The following is a 20,174-nucleotide window of genomic DNA, read 5'->3' as shown; positions in this document are numbered from 1 at the left end:
TTGTGCTCATGATCCAGAAACTCAGATTTATACCACTGCTTGCTGTGTTTTGAATCGGAACTCATACATATTCCACAGACTCTAATTTTGTTCATGTTAAAATGTTATCATAATTGTAAATGTTAATAATTTTGACATTTACATCCTGATTTCTATGAATACATTATTTTGTGTTTCAGTGTGTGTGCGTTGCCTAAATCAGTGTGTGTGTGTGTCTTTGTGTGGGCAGACTCCCTCGGCTTGAATATATATTTATGTATCTCCCTGTACAGTATATTTCAGCTTCCTAGACTGCTCAATGATGGAAGGGCCTTATTTCCCCAGTCTTACATCAACACAGACGATGTCCATTTGTATCAATTACTCTCCACTTCCTCTTCGCGCTCATCCAGACACATGGAAGTCAATTATGTCTAATCGCTGGTAAATTACACAGCACTCACATGGTAGTTACTGTCTACGTGCGGGGGAGTCTCGCTGAGGGTTATCACATCAGGGTCATTAACCGTTACCGAGATAGAGAGTCACCCAGGTAAAGGAAGGTGAAGGGAGGAGGCTGAGGAGCAGCTTCTAGACAAACTGTGCTATCAAACTCTCAGGAATGAGGGGCCCAGGGCTACTGGATATACTTTACTCAGGTCAGTGTTAGAAATGAGGCACTTCGGCCAAGAAGGTTGTGTTTTCATCGCCATTTGTCTGTAGGATTATTCAAAAAATACTAGTTTAACTTCTCTCTCTCACACTCTCTCTGTGGAGCAATGACAAGAACAGGATGTTTTCTGTTGGTGTCTGAGCCGCTCCTTCTGGATGATGCACAGCCAGGCCAGCCACAGGTAACAATGGGATGCAGCCTGCTATTGTGGCTCGGTCAAATTCACTGCTAAATGCAAATGGTGATTATTCTCAGTGCTGAAATGAGCCAATATTAGATGGAAATGCCTAGTTATTACAGAAAAAAATTACTTTAGCCACTAGCATTGTGAGTAATATATTGGCTTTCTTTATCTTCACCTTTTATCCTTGTAAAGCACTTTTTAACCAAATTTTTGAAAGTCGCTATATTCATAACATTTTACTTACTTACGTCCAACGAGACTACTTGTGTTGAGTTACTAATAAAGTTTAACAAAACAATTTGGGAAGGTGGGATTGGGTGGTGCATGCAGGGGGCGGGGCAGGGGCTGTACAGTTGTGACATCACACAATTACACAGCAATGCTCATTTCTCTGTGGATTGAGCATTTTGATACACTTAAGATGTTTGTCGAGCCCCTGGACCTGCTTCAGAATGTTAAAAGGGTGTAAACTATGTGTACCATTAACTACTGTCACATAACTGTCTGAAAAACAACGCTCTTTTCTAGATTAGCTTTTACTCCGACACAGGACATTAAATAAAAGTGAATGTTGCAACACAGCTATTGGCTTAAATGCTGATTTAATTAAATGCCTTTAAGTAAAATCCATGCTGCTTCCCAATAACAAACAAGCAAACAATCAAAAACCCTTCAAAAAAGATTAATTATTCCTCTTGAGCTTGATTCGATGCATTAAAGCCGTCACACTAAATCTTTCACAGCCATTATTATGCAGAGATTGTATGTATACTGTAGTCTATCCCTGGTGGAAGGGTGGTGTGGAGCCTGATACACTTAATATTCATGATATTAATTAGCACTTTAGACTGTAAGAGTGTGCATGTGCGTGCATGTGTGTGGTTGTGTAATACTGTTAAAATTGCAAATGCATGTGGACCGTATGTGGTACTGTATGTATGTAATTAGCTTGATTGCTCTATATATATATATATATATATATATACTTTCTCATGAACTCCTTATGGTGCCACTGGCAGTGTGTGTGTGTGTGTGTGTGTGTGTGTGTGTGTGTGTGTGTGTGTGTGTGTGTGTGTGTGTGTGTGTGTGTGTGTGTGTGGGTGTGTGTGTGTGTGTGTGTGTGTGTGTGTACCACAGACTAAAGCCTATCACTATATCCATCACTAAAAACCACAAAGCAATAAATTACAAAATAACTTTAGTCATTTTATACGAATGGTTGTCAACTACGACTGGAAGATACATTATGGGCTGCACTGCTAACCTCACCTCGATGTGTATCACTGTATTTTGAGCGTTCATGTATGTGCTTCTCATACCTGTTTATCGGTGAGGGTGTATAAGTACTGGTGTTCCGGGCCGAAGAGAAGATCTCTAAGAAGGGGGCTTCCATCGCTCACCGGCACATTCTCATACAGCAAGGCAGGTTGGGTAATGGAGTTCACAAGGATCTGGGAGAGGACAGAGGAAAATGGTTATTAGTTAACAATACTATAAACAACAAAACAATTAATCACGTACACCCAGTGAACACACTCAACACGTTTCTCGCAGGAACTAGTGTCTTTGCAAGAAACAGTCAATTGAAAAACAGCACACACAAAAAACTTAATTCACCTCCAAGATCAAACATCTTTTTCGAACTTTTTAGAAATGTTCTACTGTACAGCTATGAACTGTCAGTATTAAAATATTCCACTAAACAGAGCATGGACATCCAATCAGCTTCAGAATTCAGTTTCAGCACAAAAGAAGCAGAAAAGTCTGACTCATGTGCTCTGGCTGTTTGTCTCTACTGACATCAGCCTATCAGCTAGTGTTAGCTGCCCTATAGGTAGAGATAGACTAAATTAATTGAATTTGACCAACAATTCAGTCAACTATTAACTGGCAAACACAAAGGCGTTCACATTGCACTTTGCAAGCGACTTTCAGGACTCAAGACAGCAAAAGCACCGATGTACAGTTGGGTCCAATTGTGAGAAGACCACGTAATAAAGTGTTTCCAGACTTTAAGACCCCAGTGTATTTAATTTTCCAAAGTAAAATTAGGAGAAAAGGCATATATCTGTGAAGATTCTGAGTCAGCATGGTCATGGTATCTTCAGGAGACGTACAGTGTACAGTGGGTAGCTGGACTTGTGTTTCTTGAAGATGTTTCACCTCTCATCCAAAAGGCTTCTTCAACTTCTTCTTCATCAAGAAACAGTTCTTCAGTTTTGAGCAACCTAAGCAACACAAGTCCAGTTGCCAGCACCTCTCTAACTCCTGAAGAGAAAATAGGTAACTTTTAAAGAAGCTGCATTTCCAAGAGCAAAATCCAAACTTGGAAGATCCAATGTTTCCTTACAATCCTTCCTTCCCTGCCATCTACATCTCAATCCCAGGTCCTCACTTTGAAGGGTTAACATGGCCCACCTCACCTCTGTATTAGAGTATTGTCAAGTGTTTTCTGTGCTTTCATTCTATTCACTGTATTTACCACTACTAACCTTGAAGAGCGACAAGCAATTCCTGCTGAATCCTTGTAAAAAATGTACACTAGCTACATCTTCAGGATAATTAAGTATTCACCTCCATCTTATGTAAAAGCAGCCAATTCCCATTTCATTTGCTGTAACACCTCAAAACTTTTACTTAAAATGTTGCAGTCAGCTGAAAAACAGCTATTGAAGAGGCCGATTACATTTTCAGCACTTTCATATGCTTCTCAATTTATGCTGAAACTCACAATCAGACCATTGGGTTAAGGTGCCAGACCGTAGTAGGTGTAAGTGCAGTACACAACTAAATGATGGCTCTATTGTTGGTTCTTGCCAGTGTTGAGTCTACCGACAGAATTACAGAGTCATGAGTGTCACTCCCATCATACCAGAAACTAAATCTGTTCCTTTCCCCTATACTTCTTTTTGCCTGCCTCTTTCTCTTTCTAATTTTCCAACATTCATCTGCTCATCCATCACCTGGAGCAGTTTAGCTTTCTAAAACTTTCTGTTGTCTAGACTCGCTCTGTCATCTCTCTTTTTTTTTCTCATTATAGTCCCAACAGTCTTCCAGGTTATTATCTGCCAAATCACTTCCTGAGTTTCCTTAATCTTTCTCTGAACAGAAGGTTCACTAACAGACAGGCTGTCATCACTGTGTGTGCTTACGTTGTTAAAGAGACTTTGGTTAAATGTCAAGTGCTCAGACAATCAGCTTTGAGGCGTTACTAAGCCCAATTCATGCTTCTGCTACGCCGAAGCTACGCCGTAGGTACGCACGTAGCCTACACACAGGGCCGAGGATTCATAGTTGTACGTGTGTATGTGTGTGTGTGTGTGTGTATGAGTCGAGCTGCAACTACACTTCCGAAATGCTAGTGCTAGTAGTTGAGTGTCTTCCAGTTTCTGGTCCATTCTCTATTATCTCTCTTTACTTGAAAACAATGGCGAGTGGTATTAAGCGGATTGTGTTGGAGTTGGAGCTGATGGATGTGGAAGAGCAATTACTTTTTCTTATAGAACTGCAATAAAGAAAAGAAAAACATTGTCCGTGTTTGTTCCTTCAACTCAATTAAAAAAGGATGGCAAGTCTACCGGAATTACCATGCTACCAATCAGACCAATCACAGTCTGTGTCGCCGCAATGCATAGTTACACTTTTGGGGAGGTGCATGTCAGGATACAGCTTATGGCTCTGCATAGGGCACACGTCTATGCGTGAGCTAGGGCGTAGCTTCGATGCAGAAGTATTGGGCTTAAGTAGGACACAAAGTACGGAACGTAGAGATTTTACACCAAACACTCAATGTGAATATGTTCATAGTGGAAATAGAGGAAAAGCAGCAGGTTTGGCTGGAATGTGATACAAGGCAAATCTGATGTTGCTCTAAATCATGGTTTCAATAGTGTCTTTTACAGAACTAAAGTGTGTGTGAAGGGGGTGTGTACAGGTTGTAACTGTCAAAAGATCACATGTTTTAGCTGTCCCTTGTGCCACTGCACCCACACATGCACACACACAAACTTTAGAGGTGAATTGAGTGTGACCTTTAGTAATTCCTGTTACTTCAACCTCTCTCTGAAAGACAAACAAACAAAACTAAAAAACCCACAAAACATTCTAAAACTGCAACATGCCCGAGGCCGTCGAACCACTTGTGATGAGTGAAGGAGGGAGTAGGGAGCATACTTTGCCCTACAGCTCGGGGCAGAGGGCAGTTGGAGTGGGTTTCAGGTCAGCTGGCACAGAGGGGGGGGGACTACAGACCGGAGCAGGTGACTATAGATTCTCATCTATTCCAGTCGCCTGCAGGTTTCTGTTCTACTTCCTCTGCACTCTGGAAGTTACTCTGTCCAAACACAGTCCTCACTGAGGAAGTGGCAGCACTTAAGGGTGAGAGAGTTTGTTTAACCTGCCAATAATCGACTCTTTTTATTTGCTTTCCATAGAATTCACACTGAAATGATGCGGACTGTGTAATCACATCTAGTGGAGAACTTTGTTTAGCTTTAATTAAGCATAGCGTTATATTCAAAGAGTGTGAAATAAATGTCATCTGTTTACCCAGCTGGAATAACCTGCAGGGACCAGCTCCATAAATTCCGCATCTTCCCTCTTTGTAGTCTGTGCTCACTAAATTCAAAGCCGTAAAAGTGAAAAAAGGGGCGACACTGGGGCATCGGGCTGTTTTTTATGTTTCCATTTGTCCAGTTTCTCACTTTCCGGAACTTATTAGCAAAGAGCCGAGGCTATAAGATGAAAGAGGCTCTGGTCCAAAAGCACTGTCTAGCAGCTTTAAAAGGTTCTTATTAAAAATGCTTTTATAACTGCTCCCAGGATGATTATCAGATGAAAAAAGCCCCATAAAGGTTCCCACTTTGAAGTTACTGACAGCTTACGAGTCATTAAAACAGACTGTTTTTCATTAGTTTACCTTTTTGTAGTATGCATATTGTTATCGTGCTCAGCGGTACCGCTCTCTGATTAGTGCGCTAAACACTCAATGATGCTCTTGCATTCAAATTATCACTCAATTAGTTTCAAACCACAAGATTTATCTGGGATGAAACAAGGCCAACAAGGACTAAATTTGTGCAGTCACTTTAAAGCAGTGATGCTGAGCTCTATCAATATTCCGGGGAACTTTTCCAGGACGATGTACAGAGGAAGCAGGGGCAGGTTGCGTGTCTTACTTGAGGACAGTGGAAAAGACACACATCATGTCTTCAACCTTTCATGTGAAGGACAGTCTCTCTAATCCATTTCGACTAACGCAACTCTACGGATATGATACTGTGGGGAAAGTTAGTATTTGGATGAAAGTTAAAGGTGACTTTTTCTGATGAGTTTGTAACCCACGCTCTGACCTTGGAGTCCCCTCCCATCTTTACCATCATGTTTGCCACCTCCTCAGCCTCCCTCCTGACACCAGACCTAACTGTCTCCTCTATCCTCCTGGGACAAAGCTCATTACAAAACCAACGCTGAAATGGCCGAGGACACTGTAACCTTTGCAAATACTGAAGTCAACAGGTGCCCCCAGAAATGCAGACCTAGCTACACACATTTACACTTAGCTATAAGTGTGTTACATATTAAAATGTGACAATGGGTTCTCAAGACACAGAACATTGTCATTACATTTAAAAACAGCTGATATGAGCGTTTCCATTTGACATTCATTCCCATATGATGATGTGAGCCACACAGCCACACCTACAGTTTATTTGGGATACGGCAGAAAAACAATTAAGGTTAAAGTTGGGGAAACATAATAGCAGAAGATGATGAGAACTGGATGCCAAGAAAATGTCCAATTCTCCATCCATCCTCACTGAAATTCTCCCTATGAGTTTCTGTGTTGTATCACAATGTGACTAAATGTCTTTTTAATCATCACTTTGGGGCTTTTGAACAAACTATGTTGTATTTTGTATATTTGGATGTGTCAATGTGCTCATCCTACTGGTGAAGAGATGAAGAGTAGAAAAGAGCACATTCACTATCATCATAATCATCATCATCATCATCGTTAATTTTCAACAAGATAATAAATACATACTGTTTAGAGTAGAGTTGGGCCAAGAAAGGTTCTGCTGTAAAGAACAGTATAATTGTAATGCCAACCCCAGGAGCCAACAGGGCTTTATATTTAATCAAATATTAAATTATATTTAACACTATGCAACTTCATACAACTTCCTAATAAACCAGACTTTACACCTGGAACACCGGCAACAACAAAGATAGACAATTTTAGTCTAAAGCACAAATAGGAACAAGCTTTGAACATGAAATTGACTGAATCACTTTTACAGTAAACAATGATACAACCAACTATATCAGCATTGCTTTGGAGTGAATGTATGTCCAGTGTTCTTCCCATTTTAGAGGGAAATATATCTGTCTCTTCGAAGTTAAACGTTTTCCACCAGCTACAGGAAAACTGTGTCTGACTACTGTTTGGTGTTGAGCAGGTTGAGCACTGTAGGTTTTTAGAGCTTTTGAGTGAACCGAAACCACAAATGTTACAGGAAAGAAAAACAAAACAATGAACACTGTATTTTGATATTAGTCCAATAATGAGCACGAGCTAGCGTGCTAAATGCAGGATTGTTATGACGCACAAAGGGAAATGCAAGCATGAACTGGGCTCAAGATGAAGGCAAAAGTTGTTGATGATGATGATGATGATGGAGACGGATGAAGCTGGAGGAAGGTGAGCTTTTCAGTTCAACACCAAGAGGAATGCTTAGTGTGAGGGCACGCAATAGTGAGTGTGTAGCGGTGGACAAAGAAATGAAAGTGAACAAAGCTGAGTAATGAGGTTTAGCTGCTGCAGTGATTAATACCATTCAGGGTTCAAACACTGGTCACACCTTTGGGTCAAGTACACTGGAAAAACTTCACTTGCTTACATTTATTTCTTCTTTTCTTTTGTCTGAACCACCTTTCATGTTTTTTAAACTTTCTTGCAATCTTCTTTCCTCTTCCATCTTCCCTTCTCTCCTCACTCGCTTTCTTTTGCCTTTCACTTTTGGTATTGATTCCTTCAATGCCACATTATGTGTGGATTTTTTTGTTTCATTCACTCAGTTATCCACTTGTATCTTAATCCTTTTTATTCTCTCTAACCTGTATTCCATTCATTCCCATCTTTCCTTCCATTTACCCCTTCACTTTATTTTATTCCCCAATATATCGTCTCTGTTTCCCCCTTTCTTTCCCTTTCACTTCCCCTTGTTCTTCCAGCACCCCACAGACACAGACGTCCTTTACCTACTGTGTGTGTGTGTGTGTGTGTGTGTGTGTGTGTGTGTGTGTGCGTGTGTGTGTGTCCAGAAACAGCAGTGCCCTGTCCAACCTCAGCTGTTAAACATCTAGTTAATTACACGGCTGGACAAAAGCAGAGGAGAGAAAAGAGGATGAGGGGAGGATGCAGAGAGGATAAAAGAGGGGGAGATTGGAGCAGCTTGTTAACCTTGTTAGCATTTCTCAGTGAGACCGATGTTACAGATGTCCGGTGAGGCCGAGTAATGAACCAGTGTCCTCAATGTTCAAGTAGCTCTTTGATGACGGAGGGAACAGAGGGAGGGAAAAGGCATTTCCTTAATGAAATCTACAGAAGAGTGTGTGTGTGTGTGTAAGGGTGCTGGTGAATGAGTGTGTGTTAACAGCTCCTCATTGCATTCATGATCCCTAATGAAATTGATTTTGGGTTCATGGGTCTGCAACACACACACACACACACACACATTTGTACTTCTATCTTAGTGAGGACACTCATTGATATAATACACTCCCTTAGCCCCTAACCTAAACCATCAAAACAAAATGGCTAATCCTAACCTAAACCTACAGCTATCTTCCATAAAGTTGTTACCGTCCATGCAGACAGTCAGACCTCATAGTTTTAGCTTCAGCTGTGGGCACACTCGCAAGTGGCATGCAATGTGGCTCTCTCTCACGCTTTCACTGTTGAGTCTGTACCTGTCACTCTGAATCTGTCGTAAAAGCAACATTCCCGTGCATGCACATGCACCCCTGCTACTGTTATAGATTGAAGGAATACTACGGGAAAGGCTGCAGAGAAAGTGAAAGAAAAATCCTAGGCTGGCCTGTTTATTTTGATCCACACAACAATTAATGGGTTCTTTCCTGACCCATACTAGTATTTTTTTATTTGTAATCCTGCTAACTACCACACAAACAAACCAAATAAAAAAACAACCTCCTGGGCGGAGGAAAAAGAGATAATGATGTGTGAGAGTGTGTTACATCGTCGTGGGGTTGGATTTACGATGTAGTCGTCTCAGTGTGTGTGTGTATGCAAGAGTGTGTGTGTGACCCTAAGTGGAGGGCGTCCAAAGTATCACAGCACACCTGCTGACTTCACAGTCTACAGCTCTCTCTCTAACAAATACACACACACACGCGACCCACATCAGCGAGACAGGTTACTTGGAGTGAAATTAATCATCGTTCTTTTGTCGCACCACTGCTCTCACAACAGGAGGCTGGCCCCAGGTGACACACACATGTACACACACACACACACACACACAGAGAAGGAATGACAGGCCGACAGCTGGTCGGTGACAGCATGCCACTATGAAGCTGTTTTCCTACCAGCTAACAATAGTTGGCTCTGGTTAAAGGAGAACAACACTGCCAAGGTGCGGTCAATGAAAAGTGCAGTACACTCCCAATGTTAGTCTGATTTAACATGTATTTGTCCTCAGTATCCACACACAACCAGTGTCTATAGCAGCAGCAATCCAGTGATAAGATCAGAATTATGCTAATTCTGTCGTCCAGAGTTGCCCCATGCTGAGATGAACGTCCAAGTGATCACACGAGTCCATCAGTTGTGGTCAGATAAGAATGCTTTGAGGTCAAATACACTTCCTGGAACACATACAATAAAGGGAGCATTTGTTGCTAGTGCATTAGCTTTAGCAACACATGAAGATGAATAGCTCTGGTTGCTTTCCAGCATACTTGAGTTTCGGAAAAGCCAAATCCAAGCGAAGTGTGCATTTCAAAAAGTAACATTGGCTTTTCCACTCTTGTGCAACTTTCAGTTTTCATCTTGAACATTTCAATATTGAAATGTTCAAGATGTTCAAGTCGTAGATTTTAGAAGTGGCCCAAAAGTGAACGAATTGTTTTCTCCCACCACAACAGACTCTTTGCCACCACGGCAAAAAGAATAATCATACATAAAATCTGTACAGTGCTACTTTCAGTCTGGGCGTGAGACAGAGTTAACACTCAAACCCACAGTGAAGCGAGAAAAGAAAGAACATTAACGTAAATAATATGGTTTGTCAAATAAAGTTTATTTATTCGGCTATCATTGTCTAATCCAGGTCTAATAATGTATCAAACTACAAATGTAAGACCCGAGTTGTGATGAAAATATGTTTTCACTGTTTCGTGGCGGCTGACATGTTAGTTCCCCAGTAGTTGTTGTTTTGAGCAGCAGTGAACCATTTTCATTTTCCTGCTGCCTGGACGTGCCAGAATGTGACAGGAGTGGCTGAAGCTGCAAGAGCAATTAGATGCACTCACACTGAAAATTCTCCGCGGTATAACTTGACAACAGCTTGCATTATACTGATGTTATTTTTTCGTCTCTCGACCCCCGGCGTGCATTATTAGCACTATTAGCACTGTTAGGATTTCTCATTGCAACTGCAGGGCACTGAGATTGTCAAAATGTCACTGTATCCCTTTGACTTACATCCCTGCTGGGGAATATGTGCTACAAAGCAATGACACTTTGTAACCAGAAGACACTGACAGAAGATGTCTCTTTTTATTCAAGTCAGGAGCATAACAGATAAGCCACGCGTGCCCCCACACAACTTCCTTTATCAGGCTGGAATATGTACCCTACTTGTCAGATAGTGAGACAGAACACTGTACTTTTTCTCCACTGTCAGCCTGGGCCAAGCAGAAACAGTCGCATGTGTGTTGTGAGCATGCGTTTGCAGTCGTAAGGCCTATTTAATCTTTCACAAACCTTCTTCCAGCAGACACACACACGTACACACACAAACACACACCCACACACTCACACACACACTCACACACACACAAAGCTTTCCTCTCATGCCTGCTCTGATCATAACCACAAGCTGTAACCACTCCCTGGAAAGATCGCATGCTTCGTTCCTCATCCTCTCTGTCGTCTTTGCTTCTTTACCCCTCATCTCTTTCATCCCCTTCTCAGCTTTCTCTTTTTCTTTTCTGTCCCTATTGTTCACTGCATCGCCCTTATTCTCTTCCTCCCACACTTCCAACCTTCTCAATTTTCAATTCATTCTTCTGCTGCGATCTTTGTGTTGCAAAAAATGCCCGTCATCCTAAAATATTTAGCCTGATAGTGAAGACGGCTGCACACTTGAGGATAATCGGGCCGATTTTAGACCCGAATTGCCCCTTCCGACAATTGTATTGTTGTGAGGGGTTTACAAAATGATCTAAATCGTAAATATCAAACATGATTTTGATCTGACCTTGAAGCGTAACCAACCGGATGTTATACATTTCTAACTCACCTGCAGCTCGTGCTGCAATCCTGCCTTCTCAGCTATGATTTCATGCATAGTTTTTGGTTTGCGCTGAAAACCGGACACACAACATTGATTCTCCTCCATGTTTGATTCGTTACGTGTTCCACACACAAAGTTTTGTCCAACCCCCATAAAAAAACTGGAGAAGAAAAATCTTGCGAGTTTCTGTGAGATTACGAGAGTCTGGAATCTCCCCTGTAAAATTGTTTCCTCCAAACGGCAAGTGTGTGCGTTCTTAAAAACGGTTAAATCTGTCATTGTGTCTGTGCTCTCCCACGTTTTTGTGATCAAGTTGAAAATCCTCTAGTTTGCAGCAGCCTTTATTCCTTTTAAAAGCAATGTTCTACCAGTGGGGGTCCATTAAGGAGCCCTTGGTTCAAATCTGTCTCACTCACAGTCACAAGTGTCATTATCTTGAAACAAGGAAGACTAATGACAATGAATCAAGTGATATACAAAATTGAGAATCTTGAACTGAGCTGATGTACTTCGACACTTCAAAACTGCTGTACTTCAAAACTGCCACACGAGTGGCAGTTTTAGATGAGATGAAATGACATGTTGAGGTACTTTTTGTGAACTTTCTCTTCCCTCGGCTCCTTCTGTCCCTTTGTGCCATGCCCCCCCTGAGAATGCTGCTGACATAACTAGGTCTGTCTGTGTGCTAAAACAACAGGTCCGCACTCTTCCCAGAGGCACATCCTGCAGGTTGAGGCCAACGTGAATCTAATGACATCCACACACGTCAGCAGAATGGATTGTAATGGTGCAGTTGCTGGTTTGAAATCTTGGATCACCTGAGGAAATGTGGGTGAGGAAGCCTGTTATTGTGAGCAGGTTCCAGGCATGTGTGAATTGTAAATCATACAATGTGTGTAGAATATATGTTTTCTGTAATATTTCCCTGCTGAGAATGGTTCAGATACAAACCCCTTAAAAAACACCCGCCCACTCCTAAGCCTCAGTTTTGTTCCTGCTTAAATGATCATGAGCAAGATGGTCATGGTTTCACTGCACATCAGAGCACATCTGACCTCCATGTGGAGGACAATGATGAAACAAAAAAGGAAACAGTGCTGGGTAGTAAACATATTTATTCAGTAACAGTTTTCTGTTCCGCAGTTTGGGACGTGTGAAGTCCGTGTCCTTCACTTTGAGGAGGGGACTGTGTGCTGGGGCTAACAGTTAGATGTTAATGAGCAGTGAAAAGCTCCGGTGGCTTGGTCGGCTGCTCTTTGAACCAACATCTCAGCTTCATTGTACAAATATTAAATAGATAAGATGAGACATGTGAGTATGGCAGGTTTGGGGTGGTTGGAGGCCTATTCAAGGAAACTAATAGGATGAGTAACGACAAGTAATGTAACAAACGACTTCTACTGTTGTATACTTAGTAGACAAATGGGAATGAATCCTAGGTCATGATCAGTGATATAATCTTTCAACTCACAAGATTTAGGTTAATAAAGACCCATCTCACTGGGAGGACATCCTTACCCCATCCTCTACCCACAGGGGTGCCCCAAGGCTCACTTCGTTTGTGCCGACACGGTCACATCAGAAACATCTGTAATCTCAGACTGGGTAAAAACAACGTCATTTGGTATTTGACAACACAAATGACTCGTGATTATTTGCATATAGAGCGAGGAAGTGAGTTCCAGTCACAGGAGACATTTTCAGGATGCATTTGAATACCAGGTCCGACAGGGCCGTACTGTACTGAGGCTTTAGAGCTGTCCCCAAGTTGTTGGTCACTCTGGATTAAAGTGCCTGCCTACGGATTAGACTTCAACAGTTCAGCTTCTGGAGATGCTATAGCACAAAATGATTGCCAATTAAAAAAAAGTAGATATCCACTTGACTATGTGAACCTTAATTTGGCAGTGCTGTGTCAAAAAGTCATTCTGCAGACTACATGCAAGGCTTTGTCTTGGTAACAGTTAGAGAGCAGCAGTAATATTTGTGTCACTGCTGCAGTGGTGCAAGTGCTCTCATAGCTCATTAGTATTATTTTTAACACAGCAGTAGAGTCTTAATTTGACAACATCTGTCATCGGGAAATGCTCCGTTAGATGCAAACAGGCATCGCTCTGCCAGCAGACGTACTGTAGTGGTAAAGCAGCAGGACTGTGGTGGCACGTCCCTGTTATATGGAGGTTTTCAGTGGCTTTAGTGTGTGGCCCCTCTGTGTTTCTCCATGCTTGGGGATGTCCCTAACATGTCCCACTGACCACTTCAAGGTCAACAGAGAGAGACCAATCAGAACGGAAGGATGCATGATTCCCGCACCCAAAATATGTCTGCTGGCCCTGAGCTATTGCTTTCACACTCCAACCATAATAGTTTTATCTCGACAGCTCTGAGATGAGGATAACTGAGGACAAATCTTCATCTCTCCAGCTTTATCAGTGATGTGTGTGTGTGTGCGTGTGTGCGTGTTTGTGAGTCTGTATTTGCATCTGCACAAGCTTTCACTTCCCTTGCAATATCTGATTTGGCACCACCGTTCCTCTCACTCGCTCCTCAGAGCTTTGGAAACAATTGCATTTCTCTTTTGTTTCTCTCTCTCTCTCTCTCCCTCTCTCCATCTGTCCCTCTCTCATCCCACTCTCTCTTCAACTTGTCACACTCTCTCTCTTTTGCGGTTTCTCCCTTGATGTAACAGCTCAGCTGACACACATGGGCAGCCAAGCAGATCCCACTTCTGTACAGCGCAGCCCAGGAGCCTCCGTAGGTGTGAGTGTGTGTGCGTTTGTGTGTATATGTGTGCGTTGCCCTGTAGTGAGGAGTGAAACTACTGCTAAACTAGCTCAATTTGTCAAGTGCAGAGAGGTGTGGGCCTTGAGGACCACCGCTCCGCTGTCTTCAGGGTAAACGGAGGAGTATGGATTTAAAGGTAAAGAAAGGAAAAGGAATTTCAAGGATAAGATTTCAGTACATGACACACACACACACACACACACACAAATTGCCTTAACGATAACCTGCCCAACCATAACCCAAATCTTAACCTCAATCTCGGAGCCCATAGCCAATCATGTAGCAATAATACGTTGGGACATCCGGTGTACACAGCAGACACCCAGGCCAAGACTCCACCTTTTGTTCTGCGTACACCGTTTACAGCCTGACTAGTTTCTTTTATCATTTCAATCAAACATTTCTCCACACAAAACAAAAACAGTGACACTTTTTGAAGGTGTTTTAGTTCCAGGCTGAACTCTATTAACAGCTATTTGCATTCAGTATAAACGCAGATAAAATAAAAAGCGTTTTTTGGTACATTGGAGCTGGGAGGGGCCTCCTGTGGGATACCTGCGCAGCTGACCTTCATCTCCTCATCAACTCCACCTCACTCTATAAGACCTCAGCTCATCTCCCCTGTCGTCGCCAGGTCGTCCGTTCACCAGTGTGGTACTTATCTCGGCTTCTGTGACTACTTCTTTCTTGTTTTGTGATACCTATTAACCCCGTGCTCCCTTTTGCCTCAGATTCAGCTGTGCACCTTCCGTTTGTTCGACTCAATCTACTCCCGCCTCACCCTCCCTGAACTTTTTGGATCCCCACTGCCTGCCACCACCACCCCAGCTCCAGCTTTAAACACCATCTACCTGCTGTGTTCGTGTTCTGCACTTTTGGCTCCGCTTAAATCAGATCATAACACAATGTGCTCCACCTCTTGCTCTCCACATGCACCGTTGACCTAGGGGCTATCAAAGCCATCTCAAATTTAAATGCTCAAACTAAAACACATAACCAGAAATAGTTACGGACCCCGATATCTCTCCCACAGATTCTGCATATTCACATAGCCTTAGCCTAAACCTAACCTTAATCTAATCCTAACATTTAACCATGTCTTCACTTTAAGATTTTATGAACTAGGTTATGGGAATAAGCTATTTATCCCCTTATGGAAGACAAGTCAACAACATGAGTTATACCTACACCCCCCACACACACACACACACACACACACACACACACACACACACACACACACACACACACACACACACACACACACACACACACACACACACACACACACACACACACAGTTCTGTTCTTTCAGATCAGCCTGACTAGAGCAAACAACAGGAGGGAAGGATACTTCATCATTGCCACTCTTGCAGTATGTGTGTTGACTTTGACAAAAAGTGGTCAAGACCCCAATGTTGACTGAGTATTTCATGTGTTTGTGTGTGTACACATAAACAACGGAGCTGGCCCCACCTCGAGAAGGAGACACTCATTATTAAAGGCGTAGTGCGTATAAATTATCAGCTGATGGCCCGAATGAACTAAATAAAGAAAACAATGTCACGGTGCGGTCACAGGGTGAATGAATACTGAACGAATGATAAATGTCTCCCTCTTTCTTTCTCTTTGCTCCCCTCCTCTGGCATGTTGCCACGGCGATTAATTCTGGGACAGAGAGAGAGAGAAACTGAGAGAGAGAGAGAGAGAGAGAGAGAGAGAGAATGAGAATGAGGGACATGAGTGACGTTTTGGACAGCTTTGCTTCAAAGGCCACAAGCTTATCACAGCTTTACACACACAAACATACACAGACTGGTACCATGCAACTTCCAAACAATTTCACATGTGCGCACACACATACACACAAATCCATAAACAGCCACACCTTAAGCAATAAGTGAGCTCAAGTTAAGAGTGAGTGATAAGCCTCAGGGAGCGTGTGTGTGTGTTGGTAGTTTAGTTTGATATTTGTTTTACTCCAATTTGTTTGCGAGGTGATAGTACATTAAGGAAAAGCAATTAACAGAAGAGAGGAGGTGTGAATTATTAATTTGTGCTGGGAAGATAATAAGAAAAGCAAATGTGCTTTTTTTCCATTCATTAATCTCCATCTGACAATGTAGCTTTCACACTAAGTAGGGACGAGAGGCCTTTTTTCCCGGTCTTCTTTTCGACCCTTCCTACTCTTTCTCCTTTCCTCACCTCCCTGTTCACTGTTACTATGGATACGAAATCATCGAAGTTACATCAGTTGACTTTGAATCACACACAAGCTGTGAAAACCCAGAAATAACAAAAATAATAAGTTTGGTATTAACTTGTTATTTGATGCTATATAAATGGGGTGAAATGTCACGATTGACAGCTGAGACTGACTCGCGATTGGTCAGATGTGTGTATTGGCGGGACCTATACTGCAGCTCCACCCACCAATCGCCACTGCACCGACTTGTGACTCAAAATGCACGAGATGGCAGTGTTTGTATCCGGGATATTTCGGTTTCATTCCTGGATATTGGGAGGAATGGCAATGCATCGTCCATTCATATATAGAGTCCAGGGACGTCACGCCCGTCTTGCTGCACATGAAGATAACTTGCACAAAGCTTGTATGCTACGTCCTGGGTAGCTGTGCTCTGTGACACTCACAGGGTTTCATTGTTCTCTGCACATCCTCTCTCTCTCCTCGCTTTCCCTACTCTCTTGTCTTGGGAGCAGGCAGAGCAGTGGACAGTCAGATTAATGACCCCGGCCTCTAACACACTCTGTCTTCCTCTTTATGTCTGTCTGCTGCCGTATAGCGCCTCACAGCTGCACTGGGACGAGACACACGAGGAGAGCGCTTGCAAAGAGGCGCAGCGATCATATTTTTGGTCTGTCTCTTCCGCTGCCACGCTGTCATTCATCTCCACTTATGCATATTTGTCGCAGCTGCTGACACAAAAACTAAAAGTCACTTCCTTTGGAGAACGCAAAGAAAGTTACACCGGTAGAGGAGCTTTAGTGCATTACTGCGAGTGGGGAAATATAAATGGGCATGTAGTCGCTGATACATGCACGCCTTTCATATGTCTTGTGCATCTGTCAGTACTCGTGTCTGCTTATGTGTGTGTCTGTCGCCCTGCTCACTTGTGTAATTACAAAGGAGAGACGATAAGCCCGTTTTTCCCTCTCCTGTGGGAGCTCACAGCTAATTATAGAGCCAGCAGAGCTTCAAATTGCCATTTAAAACAGCCATACGGCGGGAGACAATAACACACTCCCCTGGTGCTGTCACCGCTGTGTAGTAAGTGCGTCTGCATAGAGGTATCACACTCGAGGAGATCGCAATAGAAGCAGCAGCGGTGGAGAGAAAAGAAGTATCCTGGAACCCTGTTAACAAAAAAATGACTGGTCCCCGGAACAGGAGGCCATTTCTTAGCAGCTTAAGTGTCTGTGCATTCCAATGAGTAGACAGCTTTAGGCACGGAAGAATTTGCTGACGTGAGGGGATAATGGGTGGCCCAAGTTCTCATATTAACATCAATTAACAGGTAACTTTGTTTTCTAAAGTTCATATTGATTTATTTGATTAAACTAATGCCAGCACGCAGTTCTAACCCTTCTATAACCAAACACAGAGTGTACAGCACTCCGCCAAAAGAAACTCTCAGTCACTCAGCCGAGGAAGCGTTTCAATCTGCGGAGACAAATCTCAACCTTTTAGGCAAGATGGAAAACAAACGGAGGGATGAAAGCAAACGCAAGAGGGAGGAGAGAGGAGGAAACAAGAAAGATGCTGAGAGTTGTGGGCAGGATGAGAGAGAAAGATGAGGGGAGAGATAAGAGGGAATGAAGAGAAAAGAAAAGTGAGGAAAACTAGAGAAAGGACAAGGAGGGATTTTGTGGTATGCGGTGGAATGTGCTTTGAGGGAACGAGCAGCGCCAACACACACACACACACACACACACAGACACACACACACACACACACACACACACTGTCTCTGCCTCTAGCCGTCCTCTATACACACAGGAAACCTCGACACTCTTTTTCTCACTACTTCTCTCTGCCTTTTCGCACATTTTGACACTGTAATCGCACAAAAATAAAGAGACCTTGCAATAACACATTAATTTCTTCTAAACCATTGTATAGCATGGCGTAACTTGTGAACATATTGTAATTCTCCACTCATGCATATAAACATAGCTTTGCCCCCAGAGATACAGTGTACCCATACGTGTGTGTGTGTGTGTGCGCGCGCGGGCGCAGTTCCTCTTACTGTCTTTCCTGACAATCCTCCCTTGAGTGTACATGGGTCGTAACTCATCTGCCAATTAATTAACAACATGGTCGTGTGTGTGTGTGTGTGTGTTTGTGAGTGAGAGATAGAGTTACAGTCCATCAATGTAATGAGTGTAAGAGGAGCTGTAACCAGACACTTGTCCTATCTGTAACTAACACCAGGTTACATACAGCATGATATCAGTCTCACATATATTAGATCGGCCCTCCCTCTCTGTAGAGCCAGCAGCAGCACGCTGTCAGGGCCTCACCACCAGACCGGGGGCACCAGAGCCCTCTCCATAGCTGCCCCCTCCCTCTGGGACTCTTCCTGAACAAATCAGAGTCTGCACTGAAATGTCCACCTTAAAAACTCTACTCAAAACCCACCTCCTCACAACTGCTTCTTTGATTCAGACATACAATCTTATATTTCAATGTTTGATTATGATTTGTACTTTATATTAAGAGTTATTTGGTTTTTATCAGGGGTTTTTTGTGTGTTCCATTTGAGCTTTTTTTTAAAAAATGTATTATTATTATTATCATTAATCCAACAATGATCACTGGCTGTGCTCAGTCAGGTCAATCAAGTCTAAGAACCTTTATGTAAAATTAGAGGAAATTAGGCTTTTTGGACATTTTCAAAGTGGTATTAAATGCAAAATTAATAAATGATATAACAATAGTGTGTGATGATTCAAATTTGTTTTTAAAAACCAGTCATTAAAAGCCACCCTGAGGGGGGTATGAATGTCTGTCCCAGCTGACATGGCAATGCCTCTAATAGTTGTTGAGAGATGACACTAAAATCTATACGCTTAAACATCATGGGGGCGCTAGAGGGACAAGGTCAGGAGATCACCAAAGTCACCGAGCTCCGTACCCTAGTGGCCACGACTGAACAAAATGTTGCCAATCCATCCAATAGCTGTTGGGATTTTTTTTTTTTTTTGCTGGCCTAAACATGGTGGACTGGCCACCTTATAGACTGACAGTGTCATTCACAAAGCTGTGATGCTAAAGTGGCTACAATTCAGTAATATGTCCAACCCTGCTGCACTAGGCTTCAGCACATGAACACTGCTTGTTTCATGAGAAGTCACAGACACGCAACCAACCCAGTGCACATGCCGAGTGTTTCCCATGACTGGTAATCTCGTTATAGTACCAGGCAGCGACACATCCACACACACACACACACACACACACACATCCACACACACATCCACAAACACACAATTCAGCCCACTGAGCTTTTTTACTTGCCACCCGCAGGTTCCAAAGGTTATTTATGCTGTTAAATCCACTAACAACTCATACAGTTTCCAACTCGAGCTGAAACAAATGTTTTATGGAGCCAAACAACAAATAGGACTGTAGTGTAAACCACACTAAACCCAAATTACCTTTTTATGTGCGCAGAATAGCGTTAACTAAACTTTAACAACCCGCCCAAGATGGTAAAAATCTTTATGATGTGATTTTGAACACTGGAGTGAGTCGCATCAAACTGGAGCAAGTTATTGGAGGATGGATTTGTTCAGGGGCCAAATATATATCAGTGTTTTTGCACAAATGTAATTGATTTTTGTTGACACTGCTGCCTTGCCCCCGAGGGTCACACAATAGTTTACTCACCTTTTTATTTACCACGGCGTCATTGCAGATAATGCCTGGCTGTAAACTACAGCTCCTGCAGGCGTGCTCCACGTGACTGGAGGCTATGAAAGGCGTCTT

At 42.7% G+C, this 20,174-nt stretch overlaps 1 protein-coding gene across 2 annotated transcripts in view; it reads right to left on the bottom strand.

The window, feature by feature from the left end:
* Nucleotides 1–20,174, bottom strand: part of LOC118110684 (plexin-A1) — a 263,371-nt gene that overhangs the window by 141,421 nt on the left and 101,776 nt on the right. For both annotated transcript variants that reach the window (XM_035158633.2, XM_035158634.2), the window contains exon 4: nt 2,156–2,287. In XM_035158633.2, coding sequence (XP_035014524.2) covers nt 2,156–2,287 — 132 coding nt within the window. The remainder of the gene's footprint in view (nt 1–2,155; nt 2,288–20,174) is intronic.

Source organism: Hippoglossus stenolepis, chromosome 6 (assembly GCF_022539355.2).
Source record: "Hippoglossus stenolepis isolate QCI-W04-F060 chromosome 6, HSTE1.2, whole genome shotgun sequence".
NCBI classification, from domain to species: domain Eukaryota; kingdom Metazoa; phylum Chordata; class Actinopteri; order Pleuronectiformes; family Pleuronectidae; genus Hippoglossus; species Hippoglossus stenolepis.
The sequence above is the reverse complement of the archived record's forward strand: the minus strand, read 5'-3'. Positions and strand labels throughout refer to the sequence as shown.